General features: G+C 44.4%; 1 protein-coding gene across 1 annotated transcript in view; it reads left to right on the forward strand.

The window, feature by feature from the left end:
* The window catches only part of TANGO6 (transport and golgi organization 6 homolog), a 136,345-nt gene that overhangs the window by 105,730 nt on the left and 17,459 nt on the right, over nucleotides 1–13,156 (forward strand). The window contains exon 17 of the mRNA XM_024556161.4: nucleotides 4,809–4,922. Within this exon, the coding sequence (XP_024411929.2) occupies nucleotides 4,809–4,922 (114 nt within the window). The remainder of the gene's footprint in view (nucleotides 1–4,808; nucleotides 4,923–13,156) is intronic.

Consider the following 13,156-nt stretch of genomic DNA (forward strand, 5'->3'; position numbering starts at 1 on the left):
TTCAGTGTCCCATGAAAACTCTGGAAGTCTTTTGTCATCTCAGAAATGCTTAGCCCCACTGTGTACTGGTAGAGAAGGAACTTTAACTTTGAGAAAACTTGTCTTTGGCTGCAATCTGAAGGAATTCTCCTTCATTGGTATTTCACGGATGCCAGGTATGTTAGAGGACACAGATAAAGGACCCAGTCCGTTTCCCTGGGGAAATCTCAGTGGAGTGTGAGTGAGGAATATAGAGACAGTGGACTAGATAGAGGGAGGTCATAGAAGCAGTACAGGGTGCTGAGGGAACCCAGAGCTGGGACCCTCAGAAGTGCCAGGGCAGTGAGGAAGTTACATTGATCAAGTACCAGCCAGGGAGAGGAGGAGAAGCGTAATCTGTTTTGATGTAAAATTGAACAAACCATAGGATCTCCTAACATCTGATCTAGGGGTCAAGGTTACAGCCATCCGGCATCTGAAGAGAACTATCCGACTGGTCAGGCGGGGTCCAGATTTGCGGACTGTCTGTGCCGTGGCAGCGCCTGCTGGCAGGGAAGAAATGTAAAGGACAGGATCAGCTCTTCCACATTTTCCATACTGGGAATTCAGGTTTCCCCTCTCTGTTGATGTCAAGATTTAACTTGTTTGGAGAGCATTATTATTTTTCCCAATATTTTCTTGTTCTTGTCAAGAGCTATGTTGCTTGAAACCAAATCTTGATAGGCTCTTTCTTCTTCATCATTTTCTGTGAGAAGTAAGTATGATTTATGTCAACCACAGTGAGAGGCCCAGCCTCAGTGCAGCGAATAAGATGTGCCCCGGGTGACAGCGCAGGAGCAACGCACTTTCATTGTGGCGCCCACGAAGCTGAGCTTTGAGGTCTGATGCAAAGCTGCCACCTCTGATCCCGCTGCATGGTCTGAATTTGTTACTGCTTTCCACAGCCAGTGCAGTGTTCTAAGCCACAGGGTGTGTGCAGTGGAAGGGCACATAGAGCCCTGAGATGTGGACTCAGTGGATGTCCTGGGAAACCTCCAGGAAGCTAAAATGACCACCATGGTGCTCTTTCCCTACAGGTTAACCGAACAGGCTGAGCACATGTACAGTAGAGGCCACACTGCCTTTGCTGTTAAGGTTTCTTAGTTTTCAATATAAAGGGACAGATGGTCTAGTTTCAGACTAGTTAGCAGACCAACTGAATTTTGACAACGGGAGTGTTAGGAAACGGGATGAGGATGCAGTTGGAAAATTGAAATCATGCTTTCTTAATACATACTCAACTTTGGTACCTCCCTTCTAGAATTTTCCAAGGTTATTTTTCCTTCTTTCTTTTTTTTTTTGTAATCTTGCCATTTGTACTTTCCTTATTTATATAGTTCTAATCATGTTTGGTGTGTGCCAGCTCTTTGGGAAGTGATATTGTTCCTTATTTCTGTTGGCTCCTATCAAGTGTCAAATTGCTTAAACTGACCTTTAGTGTCTCCAAAGCAATCATCTTTCTCTCTGTCTGGCTCTCAGAAGTGGATATGATTTACAAAATTTAGCCAATGAAGAAAAAGCCTTACATAGTATGGTTTATTAAAATAGGTACATTGACCCTTAGGGCAGGCGACATGAAGATCATACAGGATGGCTCTCTGTCCTCTGGGAGGACTCCGAAGTGGAATAGAAATATTACACCAGTTCATAAATTAGTAAAGACCTGACATCATCTGTCTATTTGCCAAAGCTTTTAGGGGTGGAAGGCAGTGTTAAGTATGTCCTTGGGGTTGGAGGTGAGAGAGACTAGCCATGGGAGTGACTTGTTCAGACTGGACAGGTGGAAGAGACTGGCCGTTGGGCCTCCCTGCTCTAGTGCTGGTCGAGGGGTCTGTCTCACTGGCCTGCAGAGGAGCAGCATTACACGTTGGTTTTGGGAGCTTAACCCGAAAAGCAGAAGGCCTTTCTTATCTCTAGGTGATATCCGTAAGATCATATTAAAATTCTGATGCTTTAAAAACATTCTGCATAACTGAGCATCATGTATTTCACAGAACTGGGTGTTTGTGGCAGAGGTATTGAGGAACTTGCATGAACGCTCTCCTGTTCACAGGACTCTCCCAGATTGTCTCGGCTGGCTGATTGCGGATGGGCTTCGTGTAGTCTGGTGCATAAATCACTCATAGCCTGTAGCTAGCAGGAACCCATTCCAGCACCTCTGTGAGTCATACCTTCAAGGTGGCACGGGCATTCAAGAACTGGCCTTGCTGCAGAAGTTCTTTTCCAGCCAGGATGCCTCTGTCTATCCCAGTTATAGAATAAATGTCTGATCGTTAGACCTGGCCTTACACTGAGAGATGAGGTAGGAGTGTGGTCTACTCAGCATAGTGAATAGGGCAGAGGTGACAAAGCTGGACACTCAGTCCTAGCAGGGTTCTAGACCAGGAAGCCTTGATCTGCCAAACCTGGAAAGAAGGTCCCAAAACTAAAACCTAGGGGGAAGCAGGCAAAGAGGCTTGGGAGTGGCTGCATATTACATGGCCCTGTGCTGGCTTTCACACTCTAGTTATCAGACTGAATAAGTAACCTTGCCCTGACTGGTGTGGCTCAGTGGATTGAGCACTGGACTGCAAACCAAAGAGTTGCCGGTTCGATTCCCAGGCAGGGCACATACTTGGGTTGTGGGTCAGGTCCCTAGTGGGGGGCCTAGGAGAGGCAACTACATGTTGATGCTTCTCTCCTTCTCTTTCTCCTTCCCTTCCTTTCTCTAAAAATAAATAAATAAAATCTTTTAAAAAATAAAATGTTAAAAAAAAAAAGAATAAGCTAAACTTTCATGTGTCAAGAACTACTCAGACCTAGCTCTAACTTGTTTTTCTGATTTCAGCTCTTACCTTGTAAATACTAAGCCTGCAAGAGGAGGTAGCTATTATATTGTTGCCTGTTTGGAGGCCACCCAAGGAATTCCTCCTAGGACTGAGTTGCTTCTACTGTTAATGCCAGAGGCATGGAAGCCACTGTTGGCTTTCAGTCAGGGTGTCCCAGGTCAAGGGTAGAGCAGCTTGCGGGGTCTCAGTGAAAAACAGCCCCCAGACAGTTGAACTTTTCTGGGATTTCCCTTCACTTGCCAGCTGCGTTTATCTAATAGATGTACAATGTGATTGAATGCCAGTGCACCACAGATGCAATTATATTTAAGAACAAACTACTTCTCATCTCTCTGCCATCACTGATTAATTAGACACTTTGAACTACGCCCAACCGCTTGAAAACTGTGAAAAATACAACCCGCATAGTTAAAATTTCTGCATAAGCCTGTGTCTTCATTTGTGCCTATATTTTTAAAAACCTTTTTAAAAACCATTCTCTGAGCATAATATGTATTTATGCATGTTTCCAAATACACAGTCTGGCTATTTTCTTATCATGGTTAAAAATTCCTCCACGGTTGGCCAAGAAACACACTCACACAGTAAATCCAATAACAAAGCATGCGAGAGATCAACTGAATAATTCACTTGCCTTCCAATTGGTGCTGTCATTGGTCGCAGTCTTAAAATTTTTGCTTTTCCTTTTTAAATCTTTCACAAGTGCCTCAGAAAGGTTTATTGCTATTGTTTTTAGTGTGACCTCTTTGTTGAGGTTTTGGAATATTTTTATGCCTGAGCAGCTGGTACAGGGTATAGAAACTCTCATTTTATTACCTATAATTATTAGCTATATATCTGGTACCTTCTTTTGCAGGTAATTTCTAGTCTTTTCTGTTATAGAGCCATCTTTTAAAGGAAATGAGCACTGAAAGGCCTATTTCACAAAAGAAGCAGCCCAGGCAGGGAGTCTCTGAAATTAGTTCCTGGTGACTCACATGGAGTACGAGCTGGATTTGTAGGATTGGGAAGTCTGGACATGCTAAAGAAGATCAGTTTGAATATTTGCGTATTTCTCTGTCCCTGGGCAGAAACTTTCATTGGTGACACACTCATATTTATACCAGGCCTGAGCATGAACTCTGAAGCCTGCTTAGCTAACTCTCCATGGTCCTCAATCCCTAAATGGTGTTTTGGACCATCTTTTCTTCCTCTGATTCAGTGTCTCCAAAGGGGGTCAAGTAACAGTTTTTCCCACCTTTTTAAAAATCCTCACCCAAGGATGTATTTATTGATTTTAGAGAGAAAGGAAGTGGGGAAAGGGGGAGAAACATCAATCAGTTGCCTCTCATACGCGCCCCAACCGGGAACCAAACTCACAACCTAGGTATGTGCCCTGACTGGGAATCAAACCTGCAACCTTTTGGTGTACAGAACGAACACAACCAACTGAGCCACCCGGCCAGGACCACATCTTCCCTCTTTCGAGGAAGTATTTGCATTTGACCATACCTTTATTATACAGTCATATGCCGCATAAATGACATTTCAGTCAACGACAGACCCCATATGAGATGGTGGCACACCATATGACCAGGGGTGTAGCAGACGTGTAGCAAACCTAGATACTTTCTAGGTTTGTGGAAGTTCACTCTGATGTTCGCACAGCCACACAGTTGCCTAACAATGTGTCGCTCAGGAGGTATCCCCGCCATTGAACTGCACGTGACTGTATCTGTGTATCCCTTTCCACTCCCTAATTTCCCTCCTGAATTACAAACCAGGTTTTGTTCTTCTCCCCCAGAAGGACTAAATCAGGATCTCTACCACTAGATCTCTTCCTCTTTGTTGAGAATGGAAACTCTCCACCCCTCTCTGAGCCAGATTGTTCGTGATGGATGTAGAGAAAGTGGGACATAGTTGAAAGGCTTTATGTAATTTTGCAGTCTTGAGTTTTATTAACTTCTTCCCTCACTATCCTAGGTAACAGCTTGCCTGATTGCTGTGGCTAAAACAGACCATGAAGTTCAAGTGCGCAGAGCTGCCATCCATGTGATTGTGCTGTTGCTTCGGGGACTCAGCCAGAAAGCTACAGAGGTAAGCCAGTCTCTTCCCATTTGCCATTTCCTTACCTGTGGTTTTTGTCTGTTTATCAGTCTTCCTTTCACCAGGGCAGGCTTCCAACCTTTCACCTGGGTTGACTCCTGCGGATGAATCCATAAGCAGGGATTTTGTAGCAGGAAATTGTACATAGTAGGTAAATTACACACTAACTGCTACAGAAAAACCAGGGCATAAATGTATAGATTGAGACTCGGAGTCCTGGCATTCTCCTCAGTGGAATGGGCTCCAAGGGGACCTAGCTAGAATGCGCTAAGCCTGCCTCTGTAGCCTGAACTTTAGTGACTTGTCTTCCTGACTCATAGTAGTTCATTCTGAATTACTAAGGGGCCTCATTTAGAATGTTCTCTTTCTAGCTAAGGGTTCAATCCATGAGGTTTTAGTTGCTGCATAAATTAAACTTTTTTCCTCCTCCAGTGGGTTTGGCTGGATTTCTCCCCAGTGTACAGCAAACGCAGGAAGGTAGTATTTATATCCGTATATGTGTGAGCTAATATACACAATGAGTGACCTCTAAATTAATATCCTTCTCGATCTTAATGGACACTCGTCCCCAGCTGACTTTGCAGGGGGAGGCTGCGTAAATAATTCACGTGCTGGCACCCACAATGCTCCTCTGCAGCTGGCGCATCAGTGTTTAACTAGGTGTCGGTGAAGCCATTGGAAGAGTGATTGTTCTGTCAGACACACAGGCTTTATTCATGCTGGCATTTTGCCATATCAAGTTTCTGACACCATTTTTGTACAAGCTTGGACTCATTAGTTACCCCCTAGTTATTATCTAGGACCTCGATGGGAGTGGAGGACGTACAGATCATAACTCGGTAATTCAGATAATTAAGTTGCTGTGGAATACACTCTGATCTTGTTGAGAATCTGCTGTAAAGAGGGAGTTAAGAAAGAGTGAGTGTTTCACATCCATTGTCAAGATCTACAGAACTCTTGACAGATAAACCGTCGTTATACAAGTTGCTAACAAAACGGGAAGCCGGGTGAGGCGTATACAGGAATGCTTTGTGCCGTCTGCACAACCTACCTGTAAATGTAAAGTTATCTCAGGATAAACATCTACATAGAAATATGATACAACACTATTAAAATAAGTCTACAAAGTTCTCTAAGTGCAACACACTCTTACTGAGTAAGAGGGAAAAGGCAATAATGAGAGAGCGAGGCAGAGCAAAGTGTCTGGTTTGTAAAACGAGAGAAGAAATAGAAGGAAACACTGTCCAGATTTCTCACACCCGTGTGTAGCCAATAAAAGCAGCGCTGCTCGTCCCAGCAGCACTGACATAATTTGTGGCCATGGAAGATTTTTGTCACTTTGAAAAAGCCACGTGAATGAAACACCTCTCTCCTAAACAGCTCTAGTCTGCACTTACTGAAATTTATAAATTGTGCTTACTCGGTGAATAAAGAAAAGGAAATGGGATGGGATGGATGTATGATTCCTCTTCCTGTGGCATCCTTGAGACCAGGTGTGTTAATCTTGTAATCGTAGGTGTGATTATAATCAGGGCCACTTTAATGAGAAGTGGAGATAACCACAAAGCTTTCAATCTAGGAGTTCTCTTTACTGCTCTGTTTTGCCCCCAGGAACAGCTGAAATGAAAATGCCACTTTGTTGATGAAGTTTGGTGTTTTGTTTTTTTTCCCCTTCTAATCACTAGCTCCCAAGCAGTTGAGTGCCAAAAGATAATCCCCGGTTTCAGTGAATTCTCTGTTGTTAACAGATGTGCTGGCCAAGGACCTCTGTGGTTCTGGCAGCTTAAAAAGGAGGTAGAGAGTCCAGTAAGAGGCAGAGGCCCAGAAGACCAGCCGATAGACTGGGATCAGAGAGGGAAGGCATCACTACCCCTGAGTCATGAGGTAGCTTTTACCTCTTCCCAGGCCCTCTTTCCAATTTGAAAGTAGCCAGGCCCTGGATGGTGTGGCTCAGTGGACTCAGTGCTGGCCTATGAACTGAAAGTTGCCAGTTTGATTCCCAGTCGGGGCACATGCCTAGGTTGCAGGCTGAGTCCCCAGTTTGGGGGGCGAGAGGCAACCTATTGAGAGGCAACAATGTGTCTATGTGTAATGCACACTTTTTGCCTAAATTTTTGAGGGAAAAATAAGGATGCACATTATACATGGGTATAATAATGGGTATAATCCATGTATAATGTGCACAAAACGTGGGAGCACATTGTACGTGGCAAAATACAGTAAAACCTTTTTAAGAAAGAAAGAAAGTAGCCAGAATTTTGTGCTGTCAACACAATGTCCACCTTGGAGGAGGGCATGCGTGCGTTCACTTTTTTATTGAAACACTTATTTTCTCTGCTTAGCCTTGTTTTGGCCTTATGACCACGTGTGTTTGTAACTCATTCCCAATATATCCTGAAGCCTAGAAGAACCAGGAAAGACACCCCTTTAAGCCCATTCTATCTTACCCTCGCTGGAAATTAAACTTACTGGGATACCCAGGAAAGGAGCTAGCATTAGACCTTATCTTCCGATGGCCTCAATTAATAACAGCCCTCCTCAACATGGAGAAGATGAGCTGGGTGACAGAATGAGAAAATCGTGCCTACTATGCAGGTCTTCCTGAATCGGGTCTTTGCAAGGTGACTTGTTCTAAGTATTATAAATGTTTAGAACACCCATATTTACAAATTTATTCCAGACAATGATGAATAATTGGGGTGATAGTGGCCAAGTACTCTCCTACCAAACGGGCTCTCCTTTGCATAACAACTGAAAACCCTGCGTGTAGTATACTAGGCAGCTACACGAAGACACTGGAGCGAGGTCAGAAGCAGGCAGGTTCTTACGGGGAGTGCTGCTTAGAGGAGAGGGGCTACACAAAGTGAGTTCCCATTTTCTTCCAGCCAGGTCTGTGTGCCGAGGGATGCAGTGCATTAGGGGCAGTGGTGATGAAGTCATAGTCTTCCTGGAGGGTGGAACCAGAGATGGAATCTTTTTTGTGTGTAAAGAATAAAGTTTTTATTCACTCTCCAAGAAAGGAGAAGGGCCTGGTGTGGGGCGATACACCAGCATTGAGGGGTGGGGGCTTTGAGCTTTTATTGGGTTATCATTGCATTTAAAAAGGGGGGTTGCTGTTGTGTGGCCCCTGGGCTGTTGGGACGTTGTAACGCCCAGCTGCAGTTTGTTCCGATGTTATCTTCTGCCTGGGACTGCAGGGAGCAGTTCCTTGTGTTCTTACTTTCCAGTAATTTTCAGACCTGGAAAGACTGCCGTGAACCATGTGACAAAGCAAGGTACCAGGCCATTTCTCCAAGGGGCTTTTAATGGCTTCGAAAGTCAGTCTTAATACCCTAAGGCTTTCTGGTGACACCCAGAGCCCAGGCATGACTTCATTAATAGTTGCTGAATTCTGGAGGGATTAGGTCGGGAGAAAATACATAAATGTTTCAATATTGCTTATGAGGGTATAATTTACCAATTGTTCTAGGGAAAAAAACAAGTTTTCTTATATCGATCCCTGACCGTGAAGATGGGTGAGGAGGAGGCTGTCTGCAGAATCCAGAGAGATGGAGAAGGATTTGGGATCCTCTCCCCAAACCTCACAGAGACAGGGTTGGGGGGCTGGCCTGGGTGGAGCTTCTGCTGCCCGCTGCTCCCCTAGTTGCAAGTCTCAGAAGGCTGGAGGGGAGGGATAAATAGAGAATGTCTCCATATGGGCCACCAGTGTGTTAGGGTGGTCGGTGACGTGGGCTGTGAAAGAATTCACAAAGAGAAGTCAGGGTACATACAGCATAAAATTTTTATTCACTCTCCAAGAAAGGAGAGGGGCATGGTGTGGAGAGATGCGCAGGCCCCAGAGATGGAATCTGAGGAAGCTTCAGCTGCAGGAGGGAGAGTACGAATCCTGGAAGGGAGAGACCCAGAGAGGCGATTCCCCAGTTCTGTCTGTGTACGTCTCTGGCTGACCCCTGAACCAAGCAAGGTAATTGCCTGCTGTAAAAAAAAAAAAAAAAAGCACTCATTGGAAAAGAACAGAATCCAGAGTCTCCATATTTTAATATTCATAATGTCTAGGATACAGTCTGAAATAACTCAATATGTGAAAACTGGGAGAATGGAACGTGTTCTCAATGGAAAATAAAATCAGCTGAGACCAACCCACAGATAATCCTGATGTTAGAATTAATGGGCAAGGACTTTAGAGCAGTTATAGCTATCCTCAATTAATTAAAAGAAAAATATGCCTGCAATTAAAAAAAAAGTCTCAGCAAAGAAATAGAAATGATTAAAAAAGAGCCAAAAAGAAGTTCTAGAATTGAAAAGTACAATACATGAGATTTTTGAAAAGTCAGTGGATGGAATTAGAAGCAGAATGGAGATGACCAAGGAAAGAATAAAAGAATTTGAGGATAGAGCAATAGAAATTATCTAATATGAAGAAGAGAGAAGGAAAAAATAGATTTAAAGAGTGAATGCTTTGGAGTGATCAGAGGCTGTCAGAAAGCTAAACCTGTACTTCCCCTAGAAGCAGTGGTTCAGTCCCACCGAGTCAGTGTTTGCGGTGACTTTATAGGACATGACGACTGTGAATAACGAGAATCGGCTGCGGAGAATATGTCCCAAGACACCAGCGGAGGCCTGAAATCACGGATAACACTGAACAACCCTACGCACACGGTGTTTCCTCCTGTACATACATATGTACTTATGAGAAAGTTTAATTTGTCAGCTAAACACAGTGGGGTTGACAAAAAATAATGATAAAATAGAAAAATTATAACAAGATACTGTTATAAGTTAGGGGAACGTGGTCTCTTTCCTTCTCTCTGAAAATAGCTTACTGTGCTATACTCACCTTTTCACTTATAAGAAGCACTTTCTGGCTTCTCATCGGCAGATCGGAATTGCCAGCATCACCCTCTAGTGCTTTGGGGCCATTGTTACGTAAAATAAGGGTGACTTGAACACAAGTGCTGTACAGTGCTGTGACAGTCGATCTGATCCGATAAGGAGAGGACTTCCGGGTGAGGTGACTAACAAATGGGCCGGTAGCGTGCACAGCATGGATGGACAGAGGGATGAGTCACCTCTGGAGCAGGACAGAGCAGGGTAGTGCTGGGTTTCATCACGCTGCTTCAAAGGGCGAACAATTTAAAACTTGGATTATTTCTTTATGGGATTTTCCATTGAAATTTTTCAGGCCCTGGTTGGTTGCAGGTAACTGAAACCGTGGAAAGTAAAACCGCCAATAAGGGGAGACTACTGTACATACAATACAGTAAAAGCTGATGGTCTTTTTAAAAAGAATAAGTGATTTGAGATCGCTGTAGTTCTGCAGTGGATTTATCTAGGTAACTTGTACTGCAGTCCTCTGTGTAGTTTACAGAGAGTTGACTTCTTAGAAGAACTGTGAAGTACTAGAGAATGCTGCACTTGGGGTTACAGTGACTAAGTGTGGCAGCACCTGATACTGAAACTTTTTTCCTTGCTTTTTACTATTAGAAGGTAATTCCCAGAGTTTAGCTTTTCTTCCTTCTAGTCCCTAATTTGACTTATTTTTTTTGAAAGATTTTATTTACTTATTTTTAGAGAGAGAGGAAGGGAGGGAGAAAGATCGATGTGTGAGAGGTACATCAATCAGGTGCCTCCTGCATGCCCCCAACTGGGGACCTGGCCCGCAACCCGGGCATGTGCCCCAACTGGGTGTCAAACTGGCAACTCAGCTCACAGGCCAGCACTGAGCCCCCTGAGCCACACCAGCCAGGGCCCCAATCCCTAATTTTAGATGACAAAATTAATCTGCTCGCTACTCTGTCTAGTGGGAGATAAGTAGTAGGCTTTAGAGTTCATTCCTTCAAGAAAATAAGTCTTAACACCACGTCGTACCTTCAGAAATAAGCAAAAGCTGAAGCATCTTCAGGGGGAAGAGTTGGGGATTAACTTTTAGTTGATAGCTGAGCCAGGTTCTGAGCCAAACCCAGGCCTCCGCCCAGGAATGATATTTAACTCCTGTTGAGTCCAGCCTTGGACTCTGATGACAGAACTCCTCCTAATGACATTATGCATAGTGGTCCCCTGACATTTGTGCAGGTGGTCGTCACTGTCCTACTTCTTCGTGAGAGAAAGGCAAACGCTGGCTCAAAGAAAAGTGAATGACGTTGTGTATGACGTTCTGTTTTCTTAATGACGGCAGCTACACACGGTCCATCTAAAAGGTTCATTCAGTGCCTGTGACCTTGCGTCTGTCTGTCCGGACTGGGACCTAGGACCTGAGGACATAGCAAAACTGACAAGTTGCATAAGCACATGGACAGACTTAATGGAAACTTGCTTTTATTGATTTTGTTTTATCCTGAAAGTTATTTTGACGACATTTGGTGTGGTTTTTGTGCTGCGGGTCCAGTAAACAGGCCTGGTTTCCTTCCCCGAGCTCGTTTCAGACACTGCTCCTTTTTAGCAGATCGAAGGCTCCGTGTGAGAAGCAAATGAAAAGAACACATATAAAAATGACTGGGATCCAGGTGATAATTATTCCTCTGTAAATTTTGAAAAAGTGCTTGGGAGAGCCCTTCCAGGACTGAAATTAAAGAGCATCTTCCCTTCCTGGGAGCGTGAAGCGACAGCCAGCCACCAGGGCAGCAATTCTGTTAATCGCCTTCTGCTACTGGCCAGGGCTTGCGTGTTTATAGTACTGATATTGTGCATGAAAGGCATGTAGTAAGAATTCGGCATTTGTCGAGCCTTGTTTACAGTGTCGAGAGGCAGAGGCATAGAGGAGTTTTAAAGATAGGTCTGTTGTTTTACAAATTATCTCTTCACCCCCAAACACTTCCCTCTTTACTTTCTCTTAGACATCCTTGTTGCTGTTGCTCCATTTCAGTTTTAGAAGAAGAAAAATCCTCTTGGGCCCTGTACCAGTGTCCTCGGGCTGCCTTAACAAAGTACCGCAACCTAAGCAACTTAAAACAACACAGCTGTGCTGCCTCATAGTTCCCGAGGCTAGAAGTCCACAGTCAAGATGGTGACAGGGCCGCGTTCCCTCTGACCCACTGTAGGACATTCTTCCTTGCCCCTCCCTAGCTTCCAGCAACCTTTGGCATTCATTGCCTTATAGGTGCATAGCTCCTATCTCTGCTGCTTTTGCCATCTGCATTCTCCCTGCATGCCAATGTCTTTACCTGGTTTCTTCTTACAAGGACACCAGTCATGTTGGATCAGGGGCCCACCCTACCCTAGTATGACCTTGTCTTAACTGGTTACATCTCAGCAACCCTGTTTCCCAATAGGGTCACATTCTGAGATCCTCGGGGTTAGGACCTCAACATATCTGTTTGGAGGGAGAAGGGGATACAACTCAGCCCATAACATGCCTCGCAGGTCCACACTCCTTTCTCTTCTGTGCTTACACTTCCCCATCTGTTCATTACTGCTGCATCTTGAGAAGAACCTGCTTTGTGTGGGGCATCTCTGTCTCTGTCACTCTCTTCCTTTTTTTTTTTTTTTTTTAACTTTAAGTGTCTGTGCTACACCAGAGCCTCAGGACGGCAAGAGGAGCAATGTTTCTGACATGCTTCCCTTGAAAGAAATGGATTCGCACAGTTAAGTAGAGAAAATAATAAGGGAAGGTAGAATAATTGGGGCGGGGGCTGTTGGCCTCCGTGCAAGTTCTGGTCTCGGTGCAAATCTGTTAACCCCTGTGAACCTCATTTTCCCTGCAGTCCTACCAACCTGACAGAGATGTGGCAAGACTTAGATGGATAGCATGTGGAACTGCACAAATTGTAAGGGTGGTAAATATAAAAGACAACAATGCTGATGACAGCTACGAATCATTATTATCGTCGTCGTTATTACCACCACCACCACCACTACTACTATTATCTCATCCATAGACTTGCTGGGGGGGGGTTAATGGTTTTTTTTAAAACCCACCAAAGATAGTTTTATATTTAATCTAAATGAACAGGCCATTGATTTCATGGCTGGAACTGTTAGAGCCTACACCATATCATGCCACGCTGTCACCATCAGTCATCTCAGAGTTTGGAAAACAGACCTTATTATATGGGGCCCAGCCTTCCGACTCTGCACGAGGACCTGGTGTTGCACGTGCCCCCGCATTGCCACTCACGATGGATGCCAGCTCGATGGAAAAGCATGGAAGAACCTCGGTGCTTTGTAGTTATTGAACCAAAGGGACTTAATACATGTTTGGACCTGATCTGACCTCCAGCAGTATTGTT

This window comes from Desmodus rotundus, chromosome 12 (assembly GCF_022682495.2).
Source record: "Desmodus rotundus isolate HL8 chromosome 12, HLdesRot8A.1, whole genome shotgun sequence".
NCBI lineage: Eukaryota > Metazoa > Chordata > Mammalia > Chiroptera > Phyllostomidae > Desmodus > Desmodus rotundus.